This window comes from Aulostomus chinensis, chromosome 7, assembly GCF_037954235.1.
Source record: "Aulostomus chinensis isolate RoL2024-O1b breed Wild chromosome 7, RoL_Achi_v1.0, whole genome shotgun sequence".
In the NCBI taxonomy this organism is placed as follows: domain Eukaryota; kingdom Metazoa; phylum Chordata; class Actinopteri; order Syngnathiformes; family Aulostomidae; genus Aulostomus; species Aulostomus chinensis.
In genome coordinates, this window is record NC_141326.1 from 30,333,899 (window position 1) to 30,358,077 (window position 24,179).

The window sequence follows — 24,179 nt, forward strand, 5'->3', positions numbered from 1 at the left end:
TCCCAGGTCTCTGAACGCACGCTTGGCTATTACGCTCGGAAATTATGATGAAGTGAAAAATAATAGTGCTGTAGATCAATTAAAAGTGCAGTTGAGTTAATTACAGTGATAGCTGTGTTTAATCATGATTAACCAGAGGATTCCAGAGCTGCAGGGCTGGTGAAGGACGTGGCACCGGAACGAAGCAAGGAGGAGGAGCCTCCAGGAACCAGATTGGGAACTTTATGATTGGATCTCTTCTTTGTGCCTTGACTTCTGTTTTTCTCTCCAATGGTACATCCCCTGTGCGCCCTGGTTGTAGCATAGCTTAGCATAGCATAGCTTAGCATAGCGTAGGTCACTGGTTTTGGGAGGAGCCTCAACTCAGTGGAGCCGGCGGCCTCAGCAGGACCTGCTGCTGGTGAGCTACTGATGCTTTTCTGAGTTTGTGGTGAATCGTTTCATTTTATTAAAAACTTTGGTGGCAAAGCGGGGAGTTGTAACCAGAGCACAGGCGGAGCGTCCTCCTTCAGAGCGAGAGAGAACCAGGACACCACAAATCTCCCAGCTGTCCTTCATCGATCTGATATCAAACTGCTGCTGCTCTTCAGAGTCTCAGTCCTGGGAGTTCACACCAGCTTCAACATCAACCCTGAACTTCACCGCCACGGCGCCGCCACTCACCCTGAGAGAGGACACTGATTGGCTGACAGGAGTTCCACCCAGGTCAAACGCTCTGGTGGAGGATCTCTCCAGACCCTGAGTCGCTTTTAGAAGATTTGGAAAGTCAAACTGAGGGTCTGGAACCAGGTCAGGAGACCTGGAGGGGAGCTAACTAGCCTCCATGTTTTAGAAGTTGCTCCTGCGCTGTTCTTTTATCGACGACAAACCATCAGCAAACAGCAGCCAACACAGTTAGCAACTAGCTGGCGAAGCATCAGCAAGTCAGAGCAGACACTTCCCTCTGCAGTTGCCGAAGAACAAAACAGAACTAAACGCCAGAGAGTGAAGAACAAACTCCACGAAGGCCTGTGGAGAGACGCCGCCGTTTGTTAGCATGAGAGCTTCAAGGCACCATGTGCTCACAAACTTGAGAGAAAAGCTCAAACCCTGACAACTTTGTCCTAGTTTTCTCTTCAGTGCGTTTAAACCTCGCCGTCATGGTTACATCAGCCTTTCACTCAGCTCAAACTTGATATTTCTTCTCTTCTTTAATCCACTTTTGTGTCTTCTTTGCTCTGCTCTTGTATCTCCACTCTCTCCAGCTTCTTCCCCTTTTGAACATCTAAAATGTTTTGATCTCTGCGGTTTGATCCTGCTCTCCGCAGACATGATCAATGCTTTCATCATACGAGCTTTCAGGAAGGTGAAGCATCTGCATCCCGCCGTTCACCGGCTGCAGAGACGCCGCGCGCGCGCCACTCCTGCTGCCGCCTCCGCCATAGTTTTTAATTCATCAGCTGATGTAATACGTACAGTATTAGAGGGCAAATCAGGACTTTCAGTCGGTTGAATGTTTTGTGGATTAATCATCAATGATTTCCCTGAGACCCCTCAATATTGTAGAAGATTAAAAACTGGAGGAGTTCCTATCTGTCCAGCGCTCTCCTGTTCAGTCTAAATGAGAACCTCTGAAGCCCCGATTGGCTCCTCGTTCAAGTGCGATAACTGGAAATGGGAGTGTGTGAATAATGGCCGATGAGGTTTTACTGTCATATACAGTATTTAGAATCAAGGTGGGGGGGGGGGGGGGGGCGCTTGAACTAGAAGTCCTTCAAAGGTCACGACTGGCATCATCGTCACTGCAACACCTCCAGCGGAGAGGTCACATGATTAGCAGGAATCGATGTCGTTGACATGTTTGTGGCAGTGTAAAGATCCACAAATACTACTGGTAATACTACTATAAATGGTAAATAGTATACTGATACTAATCACAGAGATCAGGTGTGTTTGTAGTCCAACAGGAAGTGGTCATATCTGGGACGAGGTGTGTTTGTAGTCAAACAGGAAGTGGTCATGTCAGGGATGAGGTGTGTTTGTAGTCCAAGAGGAAGTGGTCAAGTCAGGATGAGGTGTGTTTGTAGTCCAGCAGGAAGTGAACATGTCAGGGATGAGGTGTGTTTGTAGTCCAAGAGGAAGTGGTCAAGTCAGGATGAGGTGTGTTTGTAGTCCAGCAGGAAGTGAACATGTCAGGGACGAGGTGTGTTTGTAGTCCAACAGGAAGTGGTCATGTCAGGGATGAGGTGTGTTTGTAGTCCAACAGGAAGTGAACATGTCAGGGACGAGGTGTGTTTGTAGTCCAGCAGGAAGTGAACATGTCACGGACGAGGTGTGTTTGTAGTCCAACAGGAAGTGAACATGTCAGGGACGAGGTGTGTTTGTAGTCCAGCAGGAAGTGAACATGTCAGGGACGAGGTGTGTTTGTAGTCCAGCAGGAAGTGAACATGTCAGGGACGAGGTGTGTTTGTAGTCCAACAGGAAGTGGTCATGTCAGGGATGAGGTGTGTTTGTAGTCCAACAGGAAGTGATCATGTCAGGGGTGAGGTGTGTTTGTAGTCCAACAGGAAGTGGTCATATCTGGGACGAGGTGTGTTTGTAGTCCAGCAGGAAGTGAACATGTCAGGGATGAGGTGTGTTTGTAGTCCAGCAGGAAGTGAACATATCAGGGATGAGGTGTGTTTGTAGTCCAACAGGAAGTGGTCATATCTGGGACGAGGTGTGTTTGTAGTCCAGCAGGAAGGGAACATGTCAGGGATGAGGTGTGTTTGTAGTCCAGCAGGAAGTGAACATGTCAGGGACGAGGTGTGTTTGTAGTCCAACAGGAAGTGGTCATGTCAGGGGTGAGGTGTGTTTGTAGTCCAACAGGAAGTGGTCATATCTGGGACGAGGTGTGTTTGTAGTCCAGCAGGAAGGGAACATGTCAGGGATGAGGTGTGTTTGTAGTCCAGCAGGAAGTGAACATGTCAGGGATGAGGTCACTCTGATGACCTTTAAAGTCCTTGATAACTCATCAAAGTGGAGGAATCAGACCAAAACACACTTGTGACCTGAGAGCGACTCCAAGGCTCAAACATGAGCGAGCGGTTCGATCCGTCATCGTGTCTGGGCTTTCCAACACTTTAATAATTGGGCTCCAGCCTGAGGAGAGGAGGAGGAGGAGGGAGGAGTTTTAAGAGGATTAACAATTTCCTCAGCAGAGAGGAAAATGACAAGGACGTGGGAGCAATATTGTCCTAATGCTGAGAGACAGTGAGTTATTAAAGCGCAGCAGATTAAATCATACAGGGATAATAACGCAATAATAATGAACGTGATCTTCACATTGAAATATCTGGCAGCTGGAAAACTGCAGCAGTGATGACACACCTGTCTGTCAGCGGAGGGATCTTCCCCCCCCCCCCCCCCCCCGAGTCCATGAGGCTGAGGATCTGCATGACAGATTAAACAGCCAGCAAACCGCTTCCATCCAACTCCTCGCGCTTCTGATCGACTCTTCCAGTTGACCTCATCGCGGTGAAAACAAACATCAGTTTGCTGCATTTGGAGGTTTGAGTATTTTTCCTGCATCCATGCCGTTTAGGTAGAGAACCTGTGATGTCACAGACTCCTCCGCCACATCACCCTCACCTTCACATTGATGCTGATGCTCCTCCTGACTGGAACGTGTGACCTCACATGCTTCAGTCGGGGGTCTCACCTCCCTATTTAGTGCCCCCCCCCCCCCCCCCCCGTTATCAGGTCCAGACCACAGAACCCATCCTGCATCCTGGGTCCCAGCTGACTGTTGGTGTGGCAGAGCTTCCCCGACCAGCTGACGTCTACAGCCGTTGACAGCAGGTGCAGCGAAGATGTGGGAGTGACATTAAACCACCATATGTTTAATAGAACCATTGGAGCTGCAGCAGCGCTCCCAAGGCTTCCCCAGGCTGCGGCGGCGTTCCCCAGGCTGCGGCGGCGTTCCCCAGGCTGCGGCGGCGTTCCCCAGGCTGCGGCGGCGTTCCCCAGGCTGCGGCGGCGTTCCCCAGGCTGCCATTGCTCTCTCAGTATTTTTTTTTTTTTAATCGGTTCTGCTGTGGAACAGGAGCTGCTGCTGTTGGCATCACGTCGAGAAGTTCAGAGGTTCAGAGGGGAGTGATGTCATACCGCCACAGGCTGGCTGCAGTTTATCATTAATATTTCATTCAGTATTTATTCAGCAGGTGTGAAAGGCAAAAAACAAATCAAAACGAAGCAGTTGTGTCCCATGTCGACTGCCTGCGGCTCATTTTGACATCAATCTTAAGTCTGGCATCTCTATGGAAACCACCCCTTCATGGCTAGAGGAAGCGATCGCCAGCTCCTCCTCCTCTTCATCCTCTCACTTGAGGGTTGACGGCTGATATCAGCATCATCATGAAGATGCTGGACGCCTCCCAGAGGACCTGCTGGTTCAAGAGCCGCTGCCCTGCTCAGCCATCGTCATGACGACTGAGTCGCCACACTCCATGAATTCCCTGCTGAGGAAATGGCGGCGCGTCCTGCTGGCAGACTGAAGTCAACCACGTCCCTTCACGTTGAAGGTTTTGAGCTCAGAATCAGACTCTTCCTGAGCTGATGAGTCGACTCAGCAGCAACATGTTTCTACATCCTGGTGTTTACTTCTGGTTACCATGGTTATTGAGGGAAAATAAACCAGTCGGCACTGATGACAGCACAGAACCTGGGTGAGTGTGGTCATTGCAGACATGTTCTGATGCCTCCAATTCCAGACGCATGTAAGGCGAGTGGGCGGAGCGCCACTATCAACATGACCACCTCCACCTGCGACTTCTTAACATCTCAGACTCAGATTCAACCGTCTGAGTTCCAGCATTGTTTCAGGAATCCAGCATCCAGGTGGATGAGGCAGACCTGGACTCCACTGGACGACCTGGAGACTCTGGCAATTCATGTTTCTGGACAGTTTAGCTGTTGTTAGCTGTCAGTCTCTGTTAGCTTCAAGCTACATATATGTGGCCGGCTCTTCCTGCATTCTGGAGTCACTAAGAAGTGATGCAGGGGGAAAACTTCTCTTACCCTTTCACACTGAAACATGCGGGTCTTTTGCTCGGCTTCAGGGCTCATTCAAGCTTCCAGCAGACCCGGGTCTGAACTCCCGCTGTGAGGCTGCGTGCGTGTTCTCTCTCGTACGTCATCGCGCTGACACGTCATCATTACACGTAAAGGTGCGCCGTAACAGTGAGAGGTAAACAAACGACAGCATGGACGTCGTTGAGTCGAACGCTAGCGTTGTCGTTGCGTGTGGCAATTTTGTCTCTTTTGCAGAGCATCAAACTCAGCAGGTTGGAAAATGTCCGAGCGCTGATGCAGCGGAGGAGTGAGCAGCGCCCAGCCCAGTTTCTTTTATTCATTTATTTCCTGGAGCTTCCACAGTGACAGCCTGACAGGCGGCACAGCAACAAAATCAGAACTCGACAGGAAGGTAGATCTACGTCAGCGGGAAACCTGAGACAATGCGGGGTGCCTTTTTCACACTGCAGGCGAGCCGAGCAGAGCCGAGGTGAGCTGCTGAACACCCGGGAGGGTCATGCAGGGTCGTGGACGCGCGTCCAAATGCCAAGGTGACCTTTTCGGAGTGCCCGAACACCCACAGTCACCCGCATTTTTGGTGCAGTGTGGAAGGGGCTTTAGCGATTTAAAGACTCTTTTGAATGAATATTTGACAGAAAAACACTCTGGATGAAGTGTAGGCCTCCATCACTACGTTCCTTTCCAATTCCAATTGTCCCAGTTGGGAAGACCATGGCACCAGAACCCTGGCCCAACTCACCGAAGCTGCTTCGACAGGCCACCGTGCGGTTTTTGGGTCTGTTGACCCCAAACTTCATGAGAAACTTGACTTCGTCCAGTACCTTCAGAAAGGGAACCGGACGGATGGATCCCTGATGAGAGCAGCCACAGCGCCGTGACACAACCAAGACGCACGTGCGCGCACGTCCTGTGACGCATCTGGCATTTATGGCACAGTCTCACTCTGTACTTGCCACTATTATGGGATCACCATGGAAACATAAACACACAGCTGCAAAGCCTCCAAATCTTTTCTCACTTGGTCGTCATCATTGTCAGGGTGGACTTCCAGCTGAGCAGATCAAGCGCACCAAACGCCAGAGACAGAGTGTCTTATGTGTGGATGCCGTCTCCCTGATCAGAACCCCCTCAGCAGCAGCGACCACACCAGGCGGTCAGAACCACAGCGCCAGTCAGAACCACGCCGTCCTGACATCCTGAAGCCACTGAGAGATTGTTTAGTTTGGGTGACATCTTTTCACTGATCAACTTACTGCTTTGAGCTCTCCTTATTTTGAGGCTGTGTGTAATTATTGCTTTAGTTGATACTTGGAAAGTCTGTCTCTGCTTTCTCATGCATTTTTTATTTCCTTAATAATTCAGGACAGTGTTTCCAGCGTCAGGAATGCTGTGGACTGGAGCCCACGCGGCGTCCAGCGTGTTTATTGACCCTCAACACACGGCGGAGGTCTCACACCAATTTTATGGCTGCTGATGAGATCAGGAGGTCAGGAGGAGGAGGAGGAGGCAGGCGTGGGAGGCCGCTGGCCGCCGTGCCTGGGCCGGTCGTCCCACAGAGGAAAACACATGAATGAGCCTGTTCGATTGAATTCAAAGGCTGAGACGTGTTTTTCATTAACTCCTCACAGAATAACATCATGGATGCAGGGTGATGCGTGCCAGGACTTTCTGTAATGAGAGAGGATTTATTCAGGCTGAGCGTTGGGCAGATCCGGATCTGATCTGATCTGATCCGGATCTGTTCCCCCTGATTCCACATGGATGTCAGACTGGCACTTTAATGTTACGACTCCAGGCTTTCAAGTGCAATAAGGGGCCATTTTCCCTCCCTTTTATTTGCTTTATCTCAGCAGACGTTGACATCTGCAGATAATATACTTTCATTCCAGTAACAGCCGCAGACAAAAAGAACTTTATCTCAGTTTTAAATGTTATTTTTAAAACTTTCAAATTATCCAAGAAGAGCTATCTCACAAGACCAATATATTGTAATTGTCATTATGTGCCGAGCGCCACGGCGCCGTCTGACGGGGGATGAAACCTATCAGAGCAGCTTAGAGTCGACCAGAAGCTCTTTAATCCCTCAATACACGCGCTTACATCACTCCTGCAGACGTGGGAACCATCAACCCCCCAAAATGAAGTGTGACAGCCATCATTTGGTCATCTTGTCATGTGTGACCTTCTCTGACCTCAGCAGGAGCACAGCGCCCCCTGGAAAGCTTCTGCAGCTGGATTCACACCCAACTATTACAACAACAGCAAAACTATCCAGAAACATCCACTTGCAACCTCTCCAGGTCGCCGTCTGGTAAAACCTTGTCTTTTGGACAGTTCCACTGTTGTAAGCGTTCAGAACTCTGAACTCTCGCTCTCGGGCCAAACGCTTCATCTCTGATGTTTCCTTCCTCAATGTGTGAGGGAACAGTTAGAGGGCTTGTAAGTTCCGCATTGCAGAACCAGTCTAAAGTTCTTAGGGCACCACTTCCATGGTGTGCAGCAGTTGTGTACCAGAGAGGACGGAGGACCAGCATTCAGGGTGTAGCAGGGCGGGCAGCAGAGTCACAGGCGGCAGCCAAGTGTCGCCAGCCTCCGTCTGTACGCCAGGCTGAACTGATGCTGCCGCTACGCCTCATCCCTCTAAACTTTTAACTCATTTAAATGGAAACTTCGTTCAAGCAAAAATTAGTTCAAGTCTCATGAATCCATGCCTTCCTTCTCTTTGCACCAAGTTTGAGAAAACTGAAGCAGTGAGGAGGAGGAGGAGGAGGAGGAGGAGGAAGGCTCAAGAAGACATAGTAAACGTTTCCAGTCTTCCTCCTCAACAGGGTACAATTACACAACTTTGCTCATCAAGAGCTGAAGAAACTTCACCAAACTTGGATAACTTATCTCTGTAGTTCTGCCGTGGACGTTTTCAGTAATGAGCTCGTCCGACTAACAAACTTTAATTAGTGAATCTCTATCGTAGCTGATGGTTTGGTAAATTGAAATGTTGTAAAGCTTCTAGAAGGCTCCAAGTAATTCTGGTTACCATTAGGGAAGTAATGACACGAGAGCCATCCTGCTGGAACCTTAGAACACGCAAAGGTGGACAGCAACTCCAGTCCAGGCTTTCCGCACACGTGTGTTTGGTGCCAGTCACACGCTGACACACACGAGGTGCACTGAGGTGGAGTCACCACAGACAACAAGAGCAATGATGTGGTTTCAACCAGAGACTCGCACACCTGAATGAGACCACCACCAACAACACACACAGAACGCAGACGGTACAAACTCCTCCGCCCGCTGGAGTGGATTCAGCTCCACCTTTCCTAAATTACAGAGACGATTTCTCCAGGCTCCCTGTGAGAACCGTATCTCAAGCCCTCATCGTGGAGGAGGAGGAACCAGGCCGTGACGTCAGTCAGTCACCTTGATGATGTCAGTGGAGTCTGCTTGACCTCATCGTTTAACTCATTCCAACAAACCTGAATGGATTTATTTTTATGAAAACTTATTAGTTCTGAAAACTGGACATTTGTCCAGGTGACTGTCATACACCTATGCGGCCCTAACGTGGCCAGTGGTGACACCCGTGGTCATGTGGATAGGAAACGTTAGCATAAAATAGAGCAGTGAGATGTGAATGTTTGGATATTAGCACATAAAGTCAAGGCCTCATCACGTCCACCAGCTGAAACCTTCATGGTGCACGGTTCTGATCAACCCCAGAGATTCAAACTGAAGAATTCAAAGAGAGAGAGAGAGGAGCAATCAAGCAGTCAAATGGAGCATTTATGGGTCCAGGTCTCTGAGATCCCAGTAGCTTTCAGGAGCTCTGATGCTGCGCAGAAACAGGCCAAACCGATTGAATATGCAGGCTCACGTGCTGTGATGTGGACGTACTCTCACCCCAGGAGACTCATCAAACATCACGGTGCTCACATGGTGTCTTTAGCCTGCTGTGAGGCAGCCAAGGTTGGCAGACTTCATAGAGACCAAGCAACATGGACGAACAAGGGTGAAATATGCTCTCATATCTGTGGATTTCACGGCGAAATTTATCTGTATGTTCAGACCAAATGAGTCGATTACAAAGTCTAAACACACTCCAAGTTACTGATCTGATCAGAAAAGATTCTTAAAGTACTTTGGCTCATCAACTTTCTGACAGACCTGACAATCACAGCTCGTTAACGTTCCGAACTGATTTGATTCTTAAGAACAACCTTGTGAAAGTTCACTGGATCAATACAAACATGGAGGAGGCTAACAGTGGAGGAGGAGGGGGCGAACAGTGGAGGAGGAGGGGGCGAACAGTGGAGGAGGAGGGGGCGAACAGAGGAGGAGGAGGGGGCTAACAGTGGAGGAGGAGGGGGCGAACAGAGGAGGCTAACAGTGGAGGAGGAGGGGGCTAACAGTGGAGGAGGAGGGGGTGAACAGAGGAGGAGGAGGGGGCTAACAGTGGAGGAGGAGGGGGCGAACAGAGGAGGCTAACAGTGGAGGAGGAGGGGGCGAACAGAGGAGGCTAACAGTGGAGGAGGAGGGGGCGAACAGAGGAGGCTAACAGTGGAGGAGGAGGGGGCGAACAGTGGAGGAGGAGGGGGCGAACAGAGGAGGAGGAGGGGGCTAACAGTGGAGGAGGAGGGGGCGAACAGAGGAGGCTAACAGTGGAGGAGGAGGGGGCTAACAGTGGAGGAGGAGGGGGCGAACAGAGGAGGAGGAGGGGGCTAACAGTGGAGGAGGAGGGGGCTAACAGAGGAGGCTAACAGTGGAGGAGGAGGGGGCGAACAGAGGAGGCTAACAGAGGAGGAGGAGGGGGCAAACAGAGGAGGCTAACAGAGGAGGAGGAGGGGGCTAACAGAGGAGGAGGAGGGGGCGAACAGAGGAGGCTAACAGTGGAGGAGGAGGGGGCGAACAGAGGAGGCTAACAGTGGAGGAGGAGGGGGCGAACAGAGGAGGAGGAGGGGGCTAACAGTGGAGGAGGAGGGGGCTAACAGAGGAGGCTAACAGTGGAGGAGGAGGGGGCGAACAGAGGAGGAGGAGGGGGCTAACAGTGGAGGAGGAGGGGGCTAACAGAGGAGGCTAACAGTGGAGGAGGAGGGGGCGAACAGAGGAGGCTAACAGAGGAGGAGGAGGGGGCGAACAGAGGAGGCTAACAGTGGAGGAGGAGGGGGCGAACAGAGGAGGCTAACAGTGGAGGAGGAGGGGGCGAACAGAGGAGGCTAACAGTGGAGGAGGAGGGGGCGAACAGAGGAGGCTAACAGTGGAGGAGGAGGGGGCGAACAGAGGAGGCTAACAGTGGAGGAGGAGGGGGCGAACAGAGGAGGCTAACAGTGGAGGAGGAGGGGGCTAACAGAGGAGGCTAACAGTGGAGGAGGAGGGGGCGAACAGAGGAGGCTAACAGAGGAGGAGGAGGGGGCAAACAGAGGAGGCTAACAGAGGAGGAGGAGGGGGCTAACAGAGGAGGAGGAGGGGGCGAACAGAGGAGGCTAACAGAGGAGGAGGAGGGGGCAAACAGAGGAGGCTAACAGAGGAGGAGGAGGGGGCTAACAGAGGAGGAGGAGGGGGCGAACAGAGGAGGCTAACAGAGGAGGAGGAGGGGGCGAACAGAGGAGGCTAACAGTGGAGGAGGAGGGGGCGAACAGAGGAGGCTAACAGAGGAGGAGGAGGGGGCAAACAGAGGAGGCTAACAGAGGAGGAGGAGGGGGCTAACAGAGGAGGAGGAGGGGGCGAACAGAGGAGGCTAACAGTGGAGGAGGAGGGGGCTAACAGTGGAGGAGGAGGGGGCGAACAGAGGAGGCTAACAGAGGAGGAGGAGGGGGCGGACAGAGGAGGCTAACAGTGGAGGAGGAGGGGGCGAACAGAGGAGGCTAACAGTGGAGGAGGAGGGGGCGAACAGAGGAGGCTAACAGAGGAGGAGGAGGGGGCAAACAGAGGAGGCTAACAGTGGAGGAGAAGGGGGCGAACAGAGGAGGAGGAGGGGGCAAACAGAGGAGGCTAACAGTGGAGGAGAAGGGGGCGAACAGAGGAGGAGGAGGGGGCTAACAGAGGAGGAGGAGGGGGCTAACAGAGGAGGCTAACAGTGGAGGAGGAGGGGCTAACAGAGGAGGAGGAGGGGGCTAACGGAGGAGGAGGAGGGGGCTAACAGTGGAGGAGGAGGGGGCAAACAGAGGAGGCTAACAGAGGAGGAGGAGGGGGCGAACAGAGGAGGAGGGGGCTAACAGAGGAGGCTAACAGAGGAGGAGGGGGCTAACAGAGGAGGCTAACAGTGGAGGAGGAGGGGGCAAACAGAGGAGGAGGAGGGGGCAAACAGAGGAGGCTAACAGTGGAGGAGAAGGGGGCGAACAGAGGAGGAGGAGGGGGCTAACAGAGGAGGAGGAGGGGGCTAACAGAGGAGGCTAACAGTGGAGGAGGAGGGGCTAACAGAGGAGGAGGAGGGGGCTAACAGTGGAGGAGGAGGGGGCAAACAGAGGAGGCTAACAGAGGAGGAGGAGGGGGCGAACAGAGGAGGAGGGGGCTAACAGAGGAGGTTAACAGTGGAGGAGGAGGCTAACAGAGGAGGCTAACAGAGGAGGAGGGGGCTAACAGAGGAGGTTAACAGTGGAGGAGGAGGCTAACAACGGAGGAGGAGGGACTAACAGAGGAGGAGGAGGGGGCTAACAGAAGCGGAGGGGGCTAACAGAGGAGGCTAACAGTGGAGGAGGAGGGGGCAAACAGAGGAGGCTAACAGTGGAGGAGGAGGCTAACAATGGAGGAGGAGGGGGCTAACAGAGGAGGAGGAGGGGGCGAACAGAGGAGGCTAACAGTGGAGGAGGAGGAGGCTAACAGAGGAGGCTAACAGAGGAGGAGGAGGCTAACAGAGGAGGCTAACAGTGGAGGAGGAGGGGGCGAACAGAGGAGGAGGAGGGGGCGAACAGAGGAGGCTAACAGTGGAGGAGGAGGAGGCTAACAGAGGAGGCTAACAGTGGAGGAGGAGGCTAACAATGGAGGAGGAGGGGGCTAACAGAGGAGGAGGAGGGGGCGAACAGAGGAGGCTAACAGTGGAGGAGGAGGAGGCTAACAGAGGAGGCTAACAGAGGAGGAGGAGGCTAACAGAGGAGGCTAACAGTGCCGCGGCCTCACATAGACCACACCAGAGTGGCTTCTGAGGTGGACTGTGTGCCACCTGAGTGCGACTGAGGGTTGGTGTGAAAGCCTCCCACACTCAGTCCCTGAGGATCCGTCATTCCTGTACTGGCGTGTGGTCTCGTGGATCCACTTCATCACAGCCCACTTCACATGTCAGGAGGTTGTAAGTTTCTTGTTTCATTTAAAAATGGAGAAAGTCACATTTTCAACACCAAGACAGTAAAGTTATTACAATGAAATATGAAATGTACAGCAATAAAGCAGCATTTAAAGCAAAACATCACCCAGAAAATGTACAATGACTTTCACATTCTCACAAAGGTGTGTCTCACTCCTACATCCCTTTGTTGTGACTCCAGAATGCAGGAAGAACCAGCTACGTATATTTAGCTTGAAGCTAACGTAGACTGATGGGTAACAACAGCTCAACTGTCCTAAAATGTTCGCTTACCAACTCTCCAGGTGGTCTGGGGTAATCCAGGTCTAATTAATCCAGACGTGTGATCAGTGAACCACCAACACTTGGACTGGAGATTAAAACTGACCAATTACAACACTCGCGGTGGCGGCGCTAACGTGAACACGTCTGACTGAAATGACTCCTTCTGCATTCTGGAGGGAAAAAGCCTGGGGCTCTGATGTTGCAGTCCCTGAACATGTTTGGTACCCTCCAGACCCGCGTCTGAGACGACCCCCTCTGCCTCCATTCAGGTAGAAAAACCTTCCAGCTGAACTTTTGTTTACTGTACTTGGAGGAGTCAATAAGGAGGATTATACAAGAAAAATAAGTTGAGAGCAGGAATCAGTGTGTGTGTGTGTGTGTGTGTGTGTGTGTGTGTGTGTGTGTGTGTGTGTGTGTGTGTGAGAGAGTAGAACAGGACGTCTGTGCGTGTAGCGCGGTGATCCGGAGCCGCTATCTCGCCAGTATCCTAGCAGCCGCAGCCTGCAGCGTCTCCTGGCACGCCAACAGAATAGAAGCTTAGAGACAGACGGAGCGACGAGCCTCCTCAGCTCTTTAAATACGGTAAACATGACACGTTAAGAACTGAGAAATGTGCAAACTTTAATATTGCGCAGGGTGGATATTACTCAGACCATCCTGGCTTCACTTCCAAATGTCATTTCGCTGCGAAGGCTGCAGGAGATTCATCCTCAGACATAAACAGAAACCTGAAGTCAGCTGGCACAGAAAGTCACATTTGAGTGAATTAATTATGCAGATGTGCGCTGGCTGCTGCGCGCGGCCTCAGAGGGAGGGGTGCTGCATTTAGCCCCACTTGTGCCTTGCAGGGTCCCATTACAGCATGACGCAGCTGTTCACATCCCACGATCTACAGCTCCATCTGAGAGCTCCATTTGGCTGAATTTATCACAAGTGCTCCCTCGCTTTGATTTATGCAAATGAGCAACGCGCTGTGAAAAAGACGGAGCTCCTCAGCTGTCGGCGCGGCGGTCAGAAGTCAGCTGGCTGTTTGTCTCATCTGGAGATTCACTAATTAAAACTTCAGAGAAGCTGATTGACGGGGGGGGGGCTGAATGGTCATTGCGCCTGTCAGAGTGCTTAATAAAGATGGGAATACTCAGTAGATGTGAGTGAGGCGGCGGAGGCAGCGGCCTTCTGCTCCAACACAACCAAGGGCACAGTGAGGGGAGCTGAACACGCTGAACTCAGGCTGCTCAGTTGTGTTCACACCAAACGCAGTGCAAAGTCTTCCCCAGATGAAAAAACATGTAAAATCAGGGTGAAACAGGAAGGGTGTTAATAACACGGTGCAGCGAACCGGAGGACAAGCTGATGGTTCAGTCCAGATGGTGGCAGTCGCGCAGCTAACGGCCATGAAGAAGAAGCAGCTGAGTGTTGCAGTGTCTGAGCGCCACAGACTGGCAGGGAACCACAGAGACATGAGAGGTGGCAGCACATTTCACAAGGTTCGGGAGACCCAGGACCATGAGACCTGACAGCAGCTAGCATAGCATAGCATAGCATAGCATAGCATAGCATAGCATAGCATAGCATAGCATAGCATACACTCTCCCCTACAAGATGCTGCTGATGTACATGAAGAGCAGCAGGCAGCAGCGCTGCCCCCTACTGGGGGGAGGAGCGCTCCGTCAAAATCAAATGTTCTTGGTGTTTGATGTGAACACGGAGGAGTGAGAAGAAATGACACGCTTCGGACCATGATTTGAGATTTGATAGTTTTTGTTAAGTTTAGCTCTTGTTAGCGTCAGTTTCCATTAGCTTCAAGCTAAATATAAGTAGCTGTCTCTTTCTGCATTCCTGCGTCACTAAAAAGAAATGCAGGAGGGAGAAAACATGAGATCAGACTTCAATTAGCGGGTGAACAATGGCACAACAGACCTGATGAAACACGGAGCCATGTCTCAACGTGCTACTGATCACAGCAAAGCAAAGACACCTCAAGAGCCTTGAATCACCAGGATGAGAAGCCGACGGGCAGGTCCGGTCATGCTGGTGCTGAGCTCAGCACTGGACCACAGACGTGCTCTGACTCCTGCTGGAGGGAACCTCACTGACAGCGTTCCAGAAGTCTCCAGGAGGTTCCAACTGGACTGCCACAGAGAGGAAACTGTTCGAGTGGCTGATAGCTGGACTGTCATGCAGCCAGTCACATGATAGGTCACATGACAGCCATGAGACTGACTCCAAACACATTTTGTGAATATTTACACCCTGATATGTTTCACAGCTGCTGACGACACACACGCCTCCTCAGAAGAAAACCAGGTGTGTGTGGTTTCATTCTTCATCCTCGCCGGCGTACAGCGGTCCTCGGTTCGGGGGGAGGCTCGGCTCTATTCGCTGCCATCGCCCAGGTGGCCAGATGATGTGAGAAGCACGACCATGAAGCAGCCCAACAGATACCTGGGAAATGAAAAGGAAGACGTTCTGAGTCTCTCTTCAGCTTCAGGTTCACTGGGTCCTTTGACTGCTTATGTCTTGGTTCCTGGAGCCACGAACACTGGTTCTTAGTCGTGATGTAAGAGGGACCGCTGGTACGGGGCCTTGTTCACCAGCATCATGTCGTCCCAGTGAGTGGAACTACACAGCATCCATGCGTTCCCGAACACAGATTCTATGTGTGGACTCAAGAATGTTCTGGATGAGGTGTAAACCGGTTCTGGTCTCATTATATACATATGTACATATATGTATGTGTATACATACACATACATGTATTTATATATACGTGAATATATGTATATATACATGTGTATGTATACAAATATGTATGTGTACATATATATCATGTATGAATACACACACGCGTACTATATATTATGGGCTGACACAAAAAGTTCAGGAAGACAAAGCGGTACTGGAGTACGGAGCTCCTCCTCTACACGAGTCAGTGGAGCATCGTTCCCCTTGAGTTCTCACGTGAATATCAGGAGGACACGCCGGATCATCGTCTGGGGAGCAGAATGTCGCATCGGTGCGGGTGTTCTGGGTTTGAGCACTGAGGGAATTTCTCCTGAGCTCCTAAGTTGGATTCATTTCAGCTGAAGATCTGTCTGCCCTGTGACGTGCCGTCCATGGCAAACAGCTCCTTCAGGGCCAGGAATTTCATACACCTCCACCTGAACTACAACCAGGCGGAGAGCGGAGCCAGGATGAGGATGTTAATACACTTTTGCACAGCGGAGACGAGGAGGAGCCTGAATACTCGGCGTAATGAAATCTTTATGGATGGAGCAGCCAGGAGTAGGAATACCTAGTGCGCACACACAGACAGCTCTCTTTAAATCATGTCAGTCTCAACAAACATGTCTACTTTCTGTCCATTTTTAGGGATTCAAATAGTAAACTGATACTAATCATAGGGTTGAGGTTTTTTTCTCGTCTAACAGGAAATGGTCATCTCCTGGCTCCTCCCCCAGCAGCCAATAGGATCGCTCCATGTGATTGTGGTGATTGAACCAGTAAATCAGCTCTGGTGAACAGAATTTGATGATCTTCTAGGTTCAGTTCATCAAGATCATCTTCACTGATGAACCCTCTGATGATGCTGGAAGCCTGGATGCTACGGTAGCAGTGCTAAGCTAACGTTAGCCTAGGGAGGAGCTACACCAGGGTCACATGACTTCAAGGTCTCCACCACTAAGCTTCAGGCTTCTTGTGTTTCCCCCTGATGACCTTTAATGACCTCCATGACTTCTGTAGGCTCCTCTAGACTCTTGTTAGCAACCCAGGTTTTTAAGACTCCACCACTCCACCAGTCTGGTGTTACTGGTGGATCTGATGTAGACCTGAACCTCCAACATCCACCGGTCTGGTGTTTACTGGTGGATCTGATGTAGACCTGAACCTCCAACATCCACCGGTCTGGTGTTTACTGGTGGATCTGATGTAGAACTGAACCTCCAACATCCACCGGTCTGGTGTTACTGGTGGATCTGATGTAGAACTGAACCTCCACCATCCACCGGTCTGGTGTTTACTGGTGGATCTGATGTAGAACTGAACCTCCACCATCCACCGGTCTGGTGTTTTCTGGTGGATCTGACGTAGAACTGAACCTCCACCATCCACCGGTCTGGTGTTTTCTGGTGGATCTGACGTAGAACTGAACCTCCACCATCCACCGGTCTGGTGTTTACTGGTGGATCTGATGTAGAACTACACACCTAACTTTAGACATTGACTGAGGTCTTAGTGGGTCACTGGGTCTGCTCCTACCGGTCCAAAGCTGTTGCTATCCAGACTGTGTCCGTGATGATCTCCCTCTATCCAGAAGTGACCGTCCGGAACTCGAACATATCGGTTCTTGTAGCCCAGAGTCCTGCAGAAACACAAGAAGAAAATACATGAGGTCGTTTTATCCGAAATATCTAAAAAACTTGCTGATGTGTTGAAAACCATCAGAGTTTGTGTCAACAGCACCAACAGGTGCGCGCGTCACCTGGATTTTCAGAGAGGAGCTTGTATTTGTAATTAATGAGAAGATGTGATTTTACTCTGGTCAACACAACCGTGCTACACAACAGCGCAGGTTTGTCCGCCCCAGATCTCAATGTTCCACACAGGATGAATAATTGCTTCATTACTGCTGACAAGAGAGAGAAAAGATCAAGATTCAGGAGAGAAATGCGGTGAAGGTCCTGGTTGAGGGCGTCTCCAATCACCAGGACAATTATCACTTTCATTTCATTGCTGTTAATCATCGCTGCCCCGTCACGTCCAGCCGCCGCCTTATCGCTCAAACGCAGATCCTATCGCAGGACTCGCTCAGTCTTACGGCGGTGGGGGGTTGGGGGTTTCAGTCAGGTCGTCATGTTTATGAGGTGAAGGTCCAACACACTTCATCATCGCGCCGGACGGTTACTGGCCGCTCCAGCTCTGATTTATCATTGAACGGCAGACAAAGTGAATTATTTCCTCAGTGACTTTTTAAATGCAAATGTGTCTGAAACTCCTTCCAGCTGTCCGGCAGGCAGGTTAACCACCGCGGCCTTGGATACATAAATATTGATTCAGCCTCCGCAGCTGGATCCACTGACTCAAAGAGGCTGGAGGCTTTTACTGGAGCAGAGAACGGCGGCAGCTAACAGAGCGACGGCTCTCAGCTCAATGTAAGAGCCAACGACTGAAATCTTTCCAGGATGATTGTGTTCGCAGCACGGAGCCTCACATTTGACCGTGTTCAAGTTAATCCAGCGGAGATTTTCTACCTGCCGCTCGTGTCAGAGGAAGAAAACACACAGCTCATGTTTAGTTTGGCTTCTCACTCACTTCTTCCTCCAACAACATTTGAGTTCCTGTGGGATCAATAAACCTGCAGGACTTAAGTGGCCACTTGAGGTGTCAGTCGGGCCACATTAACGTACCCATTAATCCTGATTAACCCGTTTACATCTACCGACAGTTCCAAACAACAAGTAAACATGTGCATAACGAAGGGCGTGGCCTCTTGAAGCAGATCCCTCCTTGTCCAAATACGTCACTGCTGCTACAAACATGCAGGCTGGACACAGACAACATGATGCTGAGTTTGTGGCTTCACAACAGGAACACAGCGCAGCAGGTGACTTTCTCTCCAGGTTGTGTTTGAGGAAGGTCTCTAAACAGGCCCTGAACCCCAGTTTGAGAACCCTTGGACTGCAAACATGCCTGTGAGTCATACTAGAGGATCACATGATGACGAGCATTCAGGCGCCTGAACACTGGAGACAAGCTTCCTGTTACTGAGGGGTTAACATGAAAACTCTCGTGACGCTCATTTCATCCTGGACACGGACACACACACACACACACACACACACACACACATACACACACCCTTAGAAACGCTTCAAAGAGCCTCCAGATGCTACAAATGAGCTCATTATTGCCATCTGATGGCGTTTTCTCTGAATCTCAGTGGCTTCTTGACAAAAGATGGGAGCCGTTTGACTGAGATGAGTCAAACACTCGCCGCCGTCATCGCAGCTGTTGAGCTCCGATCCCTGAGGAGGAGGATGATGATCGCCATGCTTCGACTGAAGCGTCTGATATGATCTCCTTACAGGATGTTGACATGAGTGGATGGTCATTTCTGACATGCCCACCTGAGACACACACACACACACACACACACACACACACACACACACACACACACACACACTCTCTCAGCTAAACTGGCTGAAGGTATGTGAGCAGACACAGATATAGGTACTGTCGGGGTCAGAGGTCAAGTGGTCACTGTTACTGGAGAAGTGCACCGTCGCAGCTGCAGCTAAAAACAACCTCCCTTGGTTTGTTGGCCGTGTTTGCAGTGAAACGTTGGATCAACATGAACATCTCATATTTCTCAGGTCCATGTTTCATGTTTACGGACCACTGGCTGTGTCTCCGGCCTGCTCCAGGGGCCACTGGGGGGACTTCATCCCTGGAGCGTCCCTCATCAGATACAAGGGCCTGAGTTTGTAAAGTGACGTTTCTGAACAGTTTAGTTGTTGTTAGCATCAGCCTCTGTTAGCTTCAAGCTAAATCTACATGGCTGGCTCTTCCTGCATTCTGGAGTCACTAAGAAGGGATCAAATAGACTTTCAGGTGAAGCGAAACCTTCCATCACAGGTTCCTTCCCCTTCTGGCTGCGTCATTTATGGGTCACCATTCCAAACATTTCCATACATTCAAATGCGTGTGTTTTCCTTCAGGTGGAGGTGAACCAGAGGGCTGCACCCTCCGTGATTGAAGGTTTATAGGTCATTGGTCTGGTAATTCCTTCATCCCAGGGTGGAGTTAAGTTGGAGTAGGAGTGACTTTCCATGTCACTTGTGGCTGAAGAGGACTTGTATAATGGTTTAACAGTCCAATAAACTTTATTTATGTGTTGCCATTTCTTCATTGTGGAGTCTCCGGCTCTGTCCCACGCCATTTCCATGGTCGGACAGCGATGGCGGGAGATTTACGTGCAGTAAAACCTCTCTGTTTGGAAATTAATCTGTAAAACAATCCTGTCAGAGTGGCTGACGGTGATGTGGCAGGCAGATGGTCGGGCCTGTGCGGCTGGATTAGAACTGGAGCTGTGATTTATGTCTCACTGGCCGGCGCTCCACAACACAGGCTGACAGCCAGCGTCGTCAGCACCGCCTTCGCCAGGGAACCATCACAGGCCCGTTAATTATTTATCCTCTTCCCAGCCGGTGACCTGCAATTTGCACGGTGACGCCCAACACAAACATCTGCCAGGATGGATCACTTGAAGATGGCGTGTTATGACATTGTGAACACGTCTTAGTGGGTCTGGCGCCCTGCCGCTGAGGGGATGTGAGGGTCGCTGTGTTAGGTAGTTCATGGGGTGATGTCACACGCCATGATTACCCGGCGTGACTCTAAGCGTGATGATACTGACATGTTCGTGTAAGAGAAGAAGAGCAGGTTGTAGCTTCTCTGAAGTTCTTCGCTGGCCACTCGGGGGCAGTAGAGAACACACATCATCACCTTTAATGGATGAATCAGGAAACGTTGGCGCACACGCAGCAGTTACGGATCCACAGGTGATCATTTATTACCTCAACCCAAGAGTCTGATTGGTCAGCAGGATCTTTGAAGACCTGCAGGGTGGATTAGGGAGACGTTTGGGGGAAAGATGTGTGATATTACGAGGAGCGAGTGATGAACTTCAGGAGCTGATCTGATCGAACTGAAGATCCTGACACATGCAGGAGGTCTCATTTCCTGCTCATGATACTGAATGTGTTCTGGAGACGGACCAGAGAACACGGCCGAGACGGAGGTGTGACGTCACAAGTTGCACCACAGTTGTTTGTTTAATCAGTTCCAGTGCTAAAGTTGCTACAGCGACAGTACAGACTTGGTCCTCTTTCTCCTCTCCTCAAAGGCTCTTTGTACCAAAACCATGTCTGTGACTTTGTTTCTCTGCTTCTGCAGACATGACGGCATCAACCAGTGACTGCATTTAGAAACCAGCAGGTCCATCACTGTAATAAACCCTCAGGAATCACAAAAAATGTCCAATCTTCCCTAAACTTTAATGGCTTCTTGGATGGCCTAGGCTCCGCCCCTCCACTTACCACAGACAAAGCACAGGCGCATGGGAAAAATGCTTGTGGTAAAAATACTTTTATCATAAAGTCCTGACCTAAAATAAACGCTAAAATATAAAACCCATTAATCTTTGCATCAAAATAGCAGGACAAAGAACAGAGAGGAAAGCACTGCTGAGCAGCAGCAGTTGGGTGTTTATTTGGTGGAGAGGGAAACTTTACATCGATTCATTTTTTATAATAACAATTGAATTAACTAATGTTAGCAGAAAGGCCATGCCAAGATTGAAAATTCTTCCTATAATCAAAAAAAAGAGAAAAAAGAAATAGCATCCCACAGTTAATGTGATGTGATGGAGCAGGTCGTTGTTGATGACCTCAGCAAGAGGACGCCGCACCACAACGACTCTACGTGACATCGGAATGGAGTCAGGGGAGAAACACAGATGTGTCCTTCATTTACCGGTTCACCTGCATTTGAAGATTTTTTTATAATCTCCAAAATGTAGGTTACAAGCCTCATGACTTCACCAGCTGCACACACACACACACACACACACACACACACACACATTCCTCCATCCATCCCTCCATGTTCCCCCTCTTCTCCTGTTGAGGGTGGTGGGGGTGGAGCCTATCCCAGCAGCCTTCCCCCTGGACAGGTCACCAGTCCATGGCAGGGCCAACACATAGAGACAGACAACCATTGGCTCTCCCAGCCACGCCTACGGTCAATTTAGAGTCTGGATTAACCTGGTCCCTCTTGATGTCTTTGGACTGTGGAGGAAGCTGGAGTACCAGAGAGAACCCAGCAGGAACAGGGAGAACATGGAGACTCACCCAGAAAGACCCCGTGCTGCAGCCGGGGCTCCACCCACAACCTTCTTGCTGGGGGCCACAGTGAGGACCACTGCTCCACCCACAACCTTCTTGATGGGGGGCCACAGTGAGGACCACTGCTCCATCCACAACCTTCTTGCTGGGGGCCACAGTGAGGACCACTGCTCCATCCACAACCTTCTTGCTGGGGGCCACAGGGAGGACCACTGCTCCACCGGGCCGCCCACGTTGAAGACAAATGACAGGTTTTGGATGGAGTCACATGGTTATAACTCTCTTGCAGCAAAGCCTTCGTGGCGTCTCTGCAGGTGTGTGCTCTGGCCTTCTGCCGCGTCGCATCAACTCAGGCTGATCAAATCCTCCAAATACACTTTTATACCTGCATTTACATACTTTTCTTCAACCTAAGATGTACAGAACTGTGTTCCAAAATCCTAAAGATACCAACAAGGGAACCCTAGCAACCTAAATTCATTGACCTTCATCAACTCCAACAAATCATGACTCAGCAATAATCCTCTTCATCATCGGGGTCCCAAACTTTGATGCTCCTGATTAAAAATGTGAAGCCTGCAAAGCTCCCAGGTAGAGACAGACAGGGGACGTGATGGTCTCCGTTGTAAATACAACACCTTCCCACATTCAGACTGCCATCTTTAAAAAAGAGGATGGATGTGAGCCCAGCGCCTGGCGCTCGCCGTCCTCCTGCTGTGTCTCATTATCTCAACTGTGGAGCTCATTTCCTCACGAGAACGCCGTGTAACAGGGCAGAGAACCGCTCCCACTGCTTCCCTGAGGAAATCCGGCGAGAGGAGCATGACTCACACTCACGTGCACACACACACACACACACACACGCACGAACCCACGCACACACACACACAGCAAGCTAATCTTAATGTGTTTTTAATGCCAACCCTAACACCAATTTCCAGGCGTCATTTAGCATGAAAAGTTCCCATGATGTCTGAAAATGGTCAAACTCCGGATGAGCCGGATTAGAACAAACCCTAAAGCCCCTATAATGTACGGCCTCTATATTCACAATCAGGTATGAGAGGACGGAAGAGTCACGTGCTGTCGTGACGACGCTACACAGACTTATCAGCGGCTCTGCAGCTTCGCCGGCCTCACGGAGCTTCAGAGTGAGTTTAGGAGGCGGCGGTGGGGGAGGAGAGACGGTCTTGAGGGGGGATTAGACGCTGCGAGGGTCTCTGATGTGTGAGGTGGGAGGGATCTGCCCTGGGGAGGCTCTGTCCCCGCAACTGTGAAGGTTGACTGGCGTGGGGAGGAGACCAGCTGGGGGGGTCTGGGGTCAGCTGGACCGTGATCCTGGAGAGGGTGTTTGCTTGAGTGGTGGCGAGTCACTGAGTTGTTTCATCAGGTCTGTCTCTGTGACCCGATGACACCCTACTGGCCGCCGACCTCCATTGGACAGAAAATCACTGTCACTTGTTTTAATCATGACATCACATGATTTCAAAAAGATCAACTCGACAGAACACGCAGATGCAAACAACACAGGTTCAGTGTGTCCCTCGGTGTTGTCTGTCAGGGTCTGGTTCACTTTAAGAAAACATAAATTTGCTGGTTTATAGTGTGTCATCAACCATTGTGAACATGAAGGAAATATTTATCAAATAAAAGCTGAAAGAAATCCATCCATTTTCTGTACCGCTTATCCATTTAGGGTCGTGGGAGGGGCGGGGCCTGGAGCCTTCCCCAGCTGACATTGGGTGAGAGGCAGGGTTCACCCTGGATGGGTCACCAGTCTGTCACAGAACTTCAAGAAATAATTTTTAAAAAATCCACCTCGATGTCCTTGCCCTCCCCACACACACACACACACACACACACACACACACACACACACAGGGATGTGGGGAGTGGCTCCACTCATTGCTGTTTGCAGCTTTAGCTAGCGTTCAGTCTCCTGGAAAACATGGTGGAGGCAGATGTGGAGGTGGAGGTGGAGGCGGAGGCGGAGGTGGAGGCGGCTCTTCAAATCTGTTGTTGTCCTCAGAGTGAGGCTGTTTGTTCAGCCATGAAAAGACACGGCATCATTAATGGAGCAAAGTCTGGTAATCGGTAGACTTGTGAGAATCACCTGAAGACGGCGGAGCGTTTGAACACTGCGTTCCGGAGCTGTGATGGCGATGTCAGCTGACTACAGGAACAAAGAATCCTGCTTCATCTGAAGCGTGAAGGATGCAGGACGTCCCCAGAGACGCCCGCCTGTCACAGTGACTGTCAGTCAGAGCGTCTTCCTCACTGTCGGGTCAGCTGTGTCATCGTACAAGGAGACGATGAAACGACGATGATGATGGTGACAGGGAGGCCTATAGGAGACGGACTGTAGGGTGGATGTCGATGGGTTCGGGCTCTGTGATTGGCTCTCTGAGGACACATCCTGTCTGCTTGTCTGATAAGCTCCTAGGTGTTATGGAAGACAATCAACACTTAAGTTTATGTTGGTTGTTGTGTTGTGGGCGCAGCAGCAACCTCTGGCCTCCACGTTGGTCTCAGTTCCAGGTTCCGGCTAAAGGCTCTGTTCTCCTGTGCTGGTGTGTGTGTGTGTGTGTGGGGGGGGGGGGGGGGCAGCTGAGTGGCTGCTGCCTCCCATCAGGACCACTTTACCTTTACAAAAACACAGC

The 24,179-nt window shown here is 50.8% G+C and overlaps 1 protein-coding gene across 3 annotated transcripts in view; it reads right to left on the reverse strand.

The window, feature by feature from the left end:
- Window positions 1-11,918: 11,918 nt before the first annotated feature.
- The window catches only part of immp2l (inner mitochondrial membrane peptidase subunit 2), an 85,527-nt gene continuing 73,266 nt past the window's right edge, over window positions 11,919-24,179 (reverse strand). For all 3 annotated transcript variants that reach the window (XM_086209889.1, XM_086209890.1, XM_086209891.1), the window contains exons 5-6: window positions 16,871-16,973; window positions 11,919-15,055 (exon numbers count right to left, since the gene is read on the reverse strand). In XM_086209889.1, the coding sequence (XP_086066015.1) occupies window positions 14,930-15,055; window positions 16,871-16,973 (229 nt within the window). In that variant the 3' untranslated portion in view covers window positions 11,919-14,929. The remainder of the gene's footprint in view (window positions 15,056-16,870; window positions 16,974-24,179) is intronic.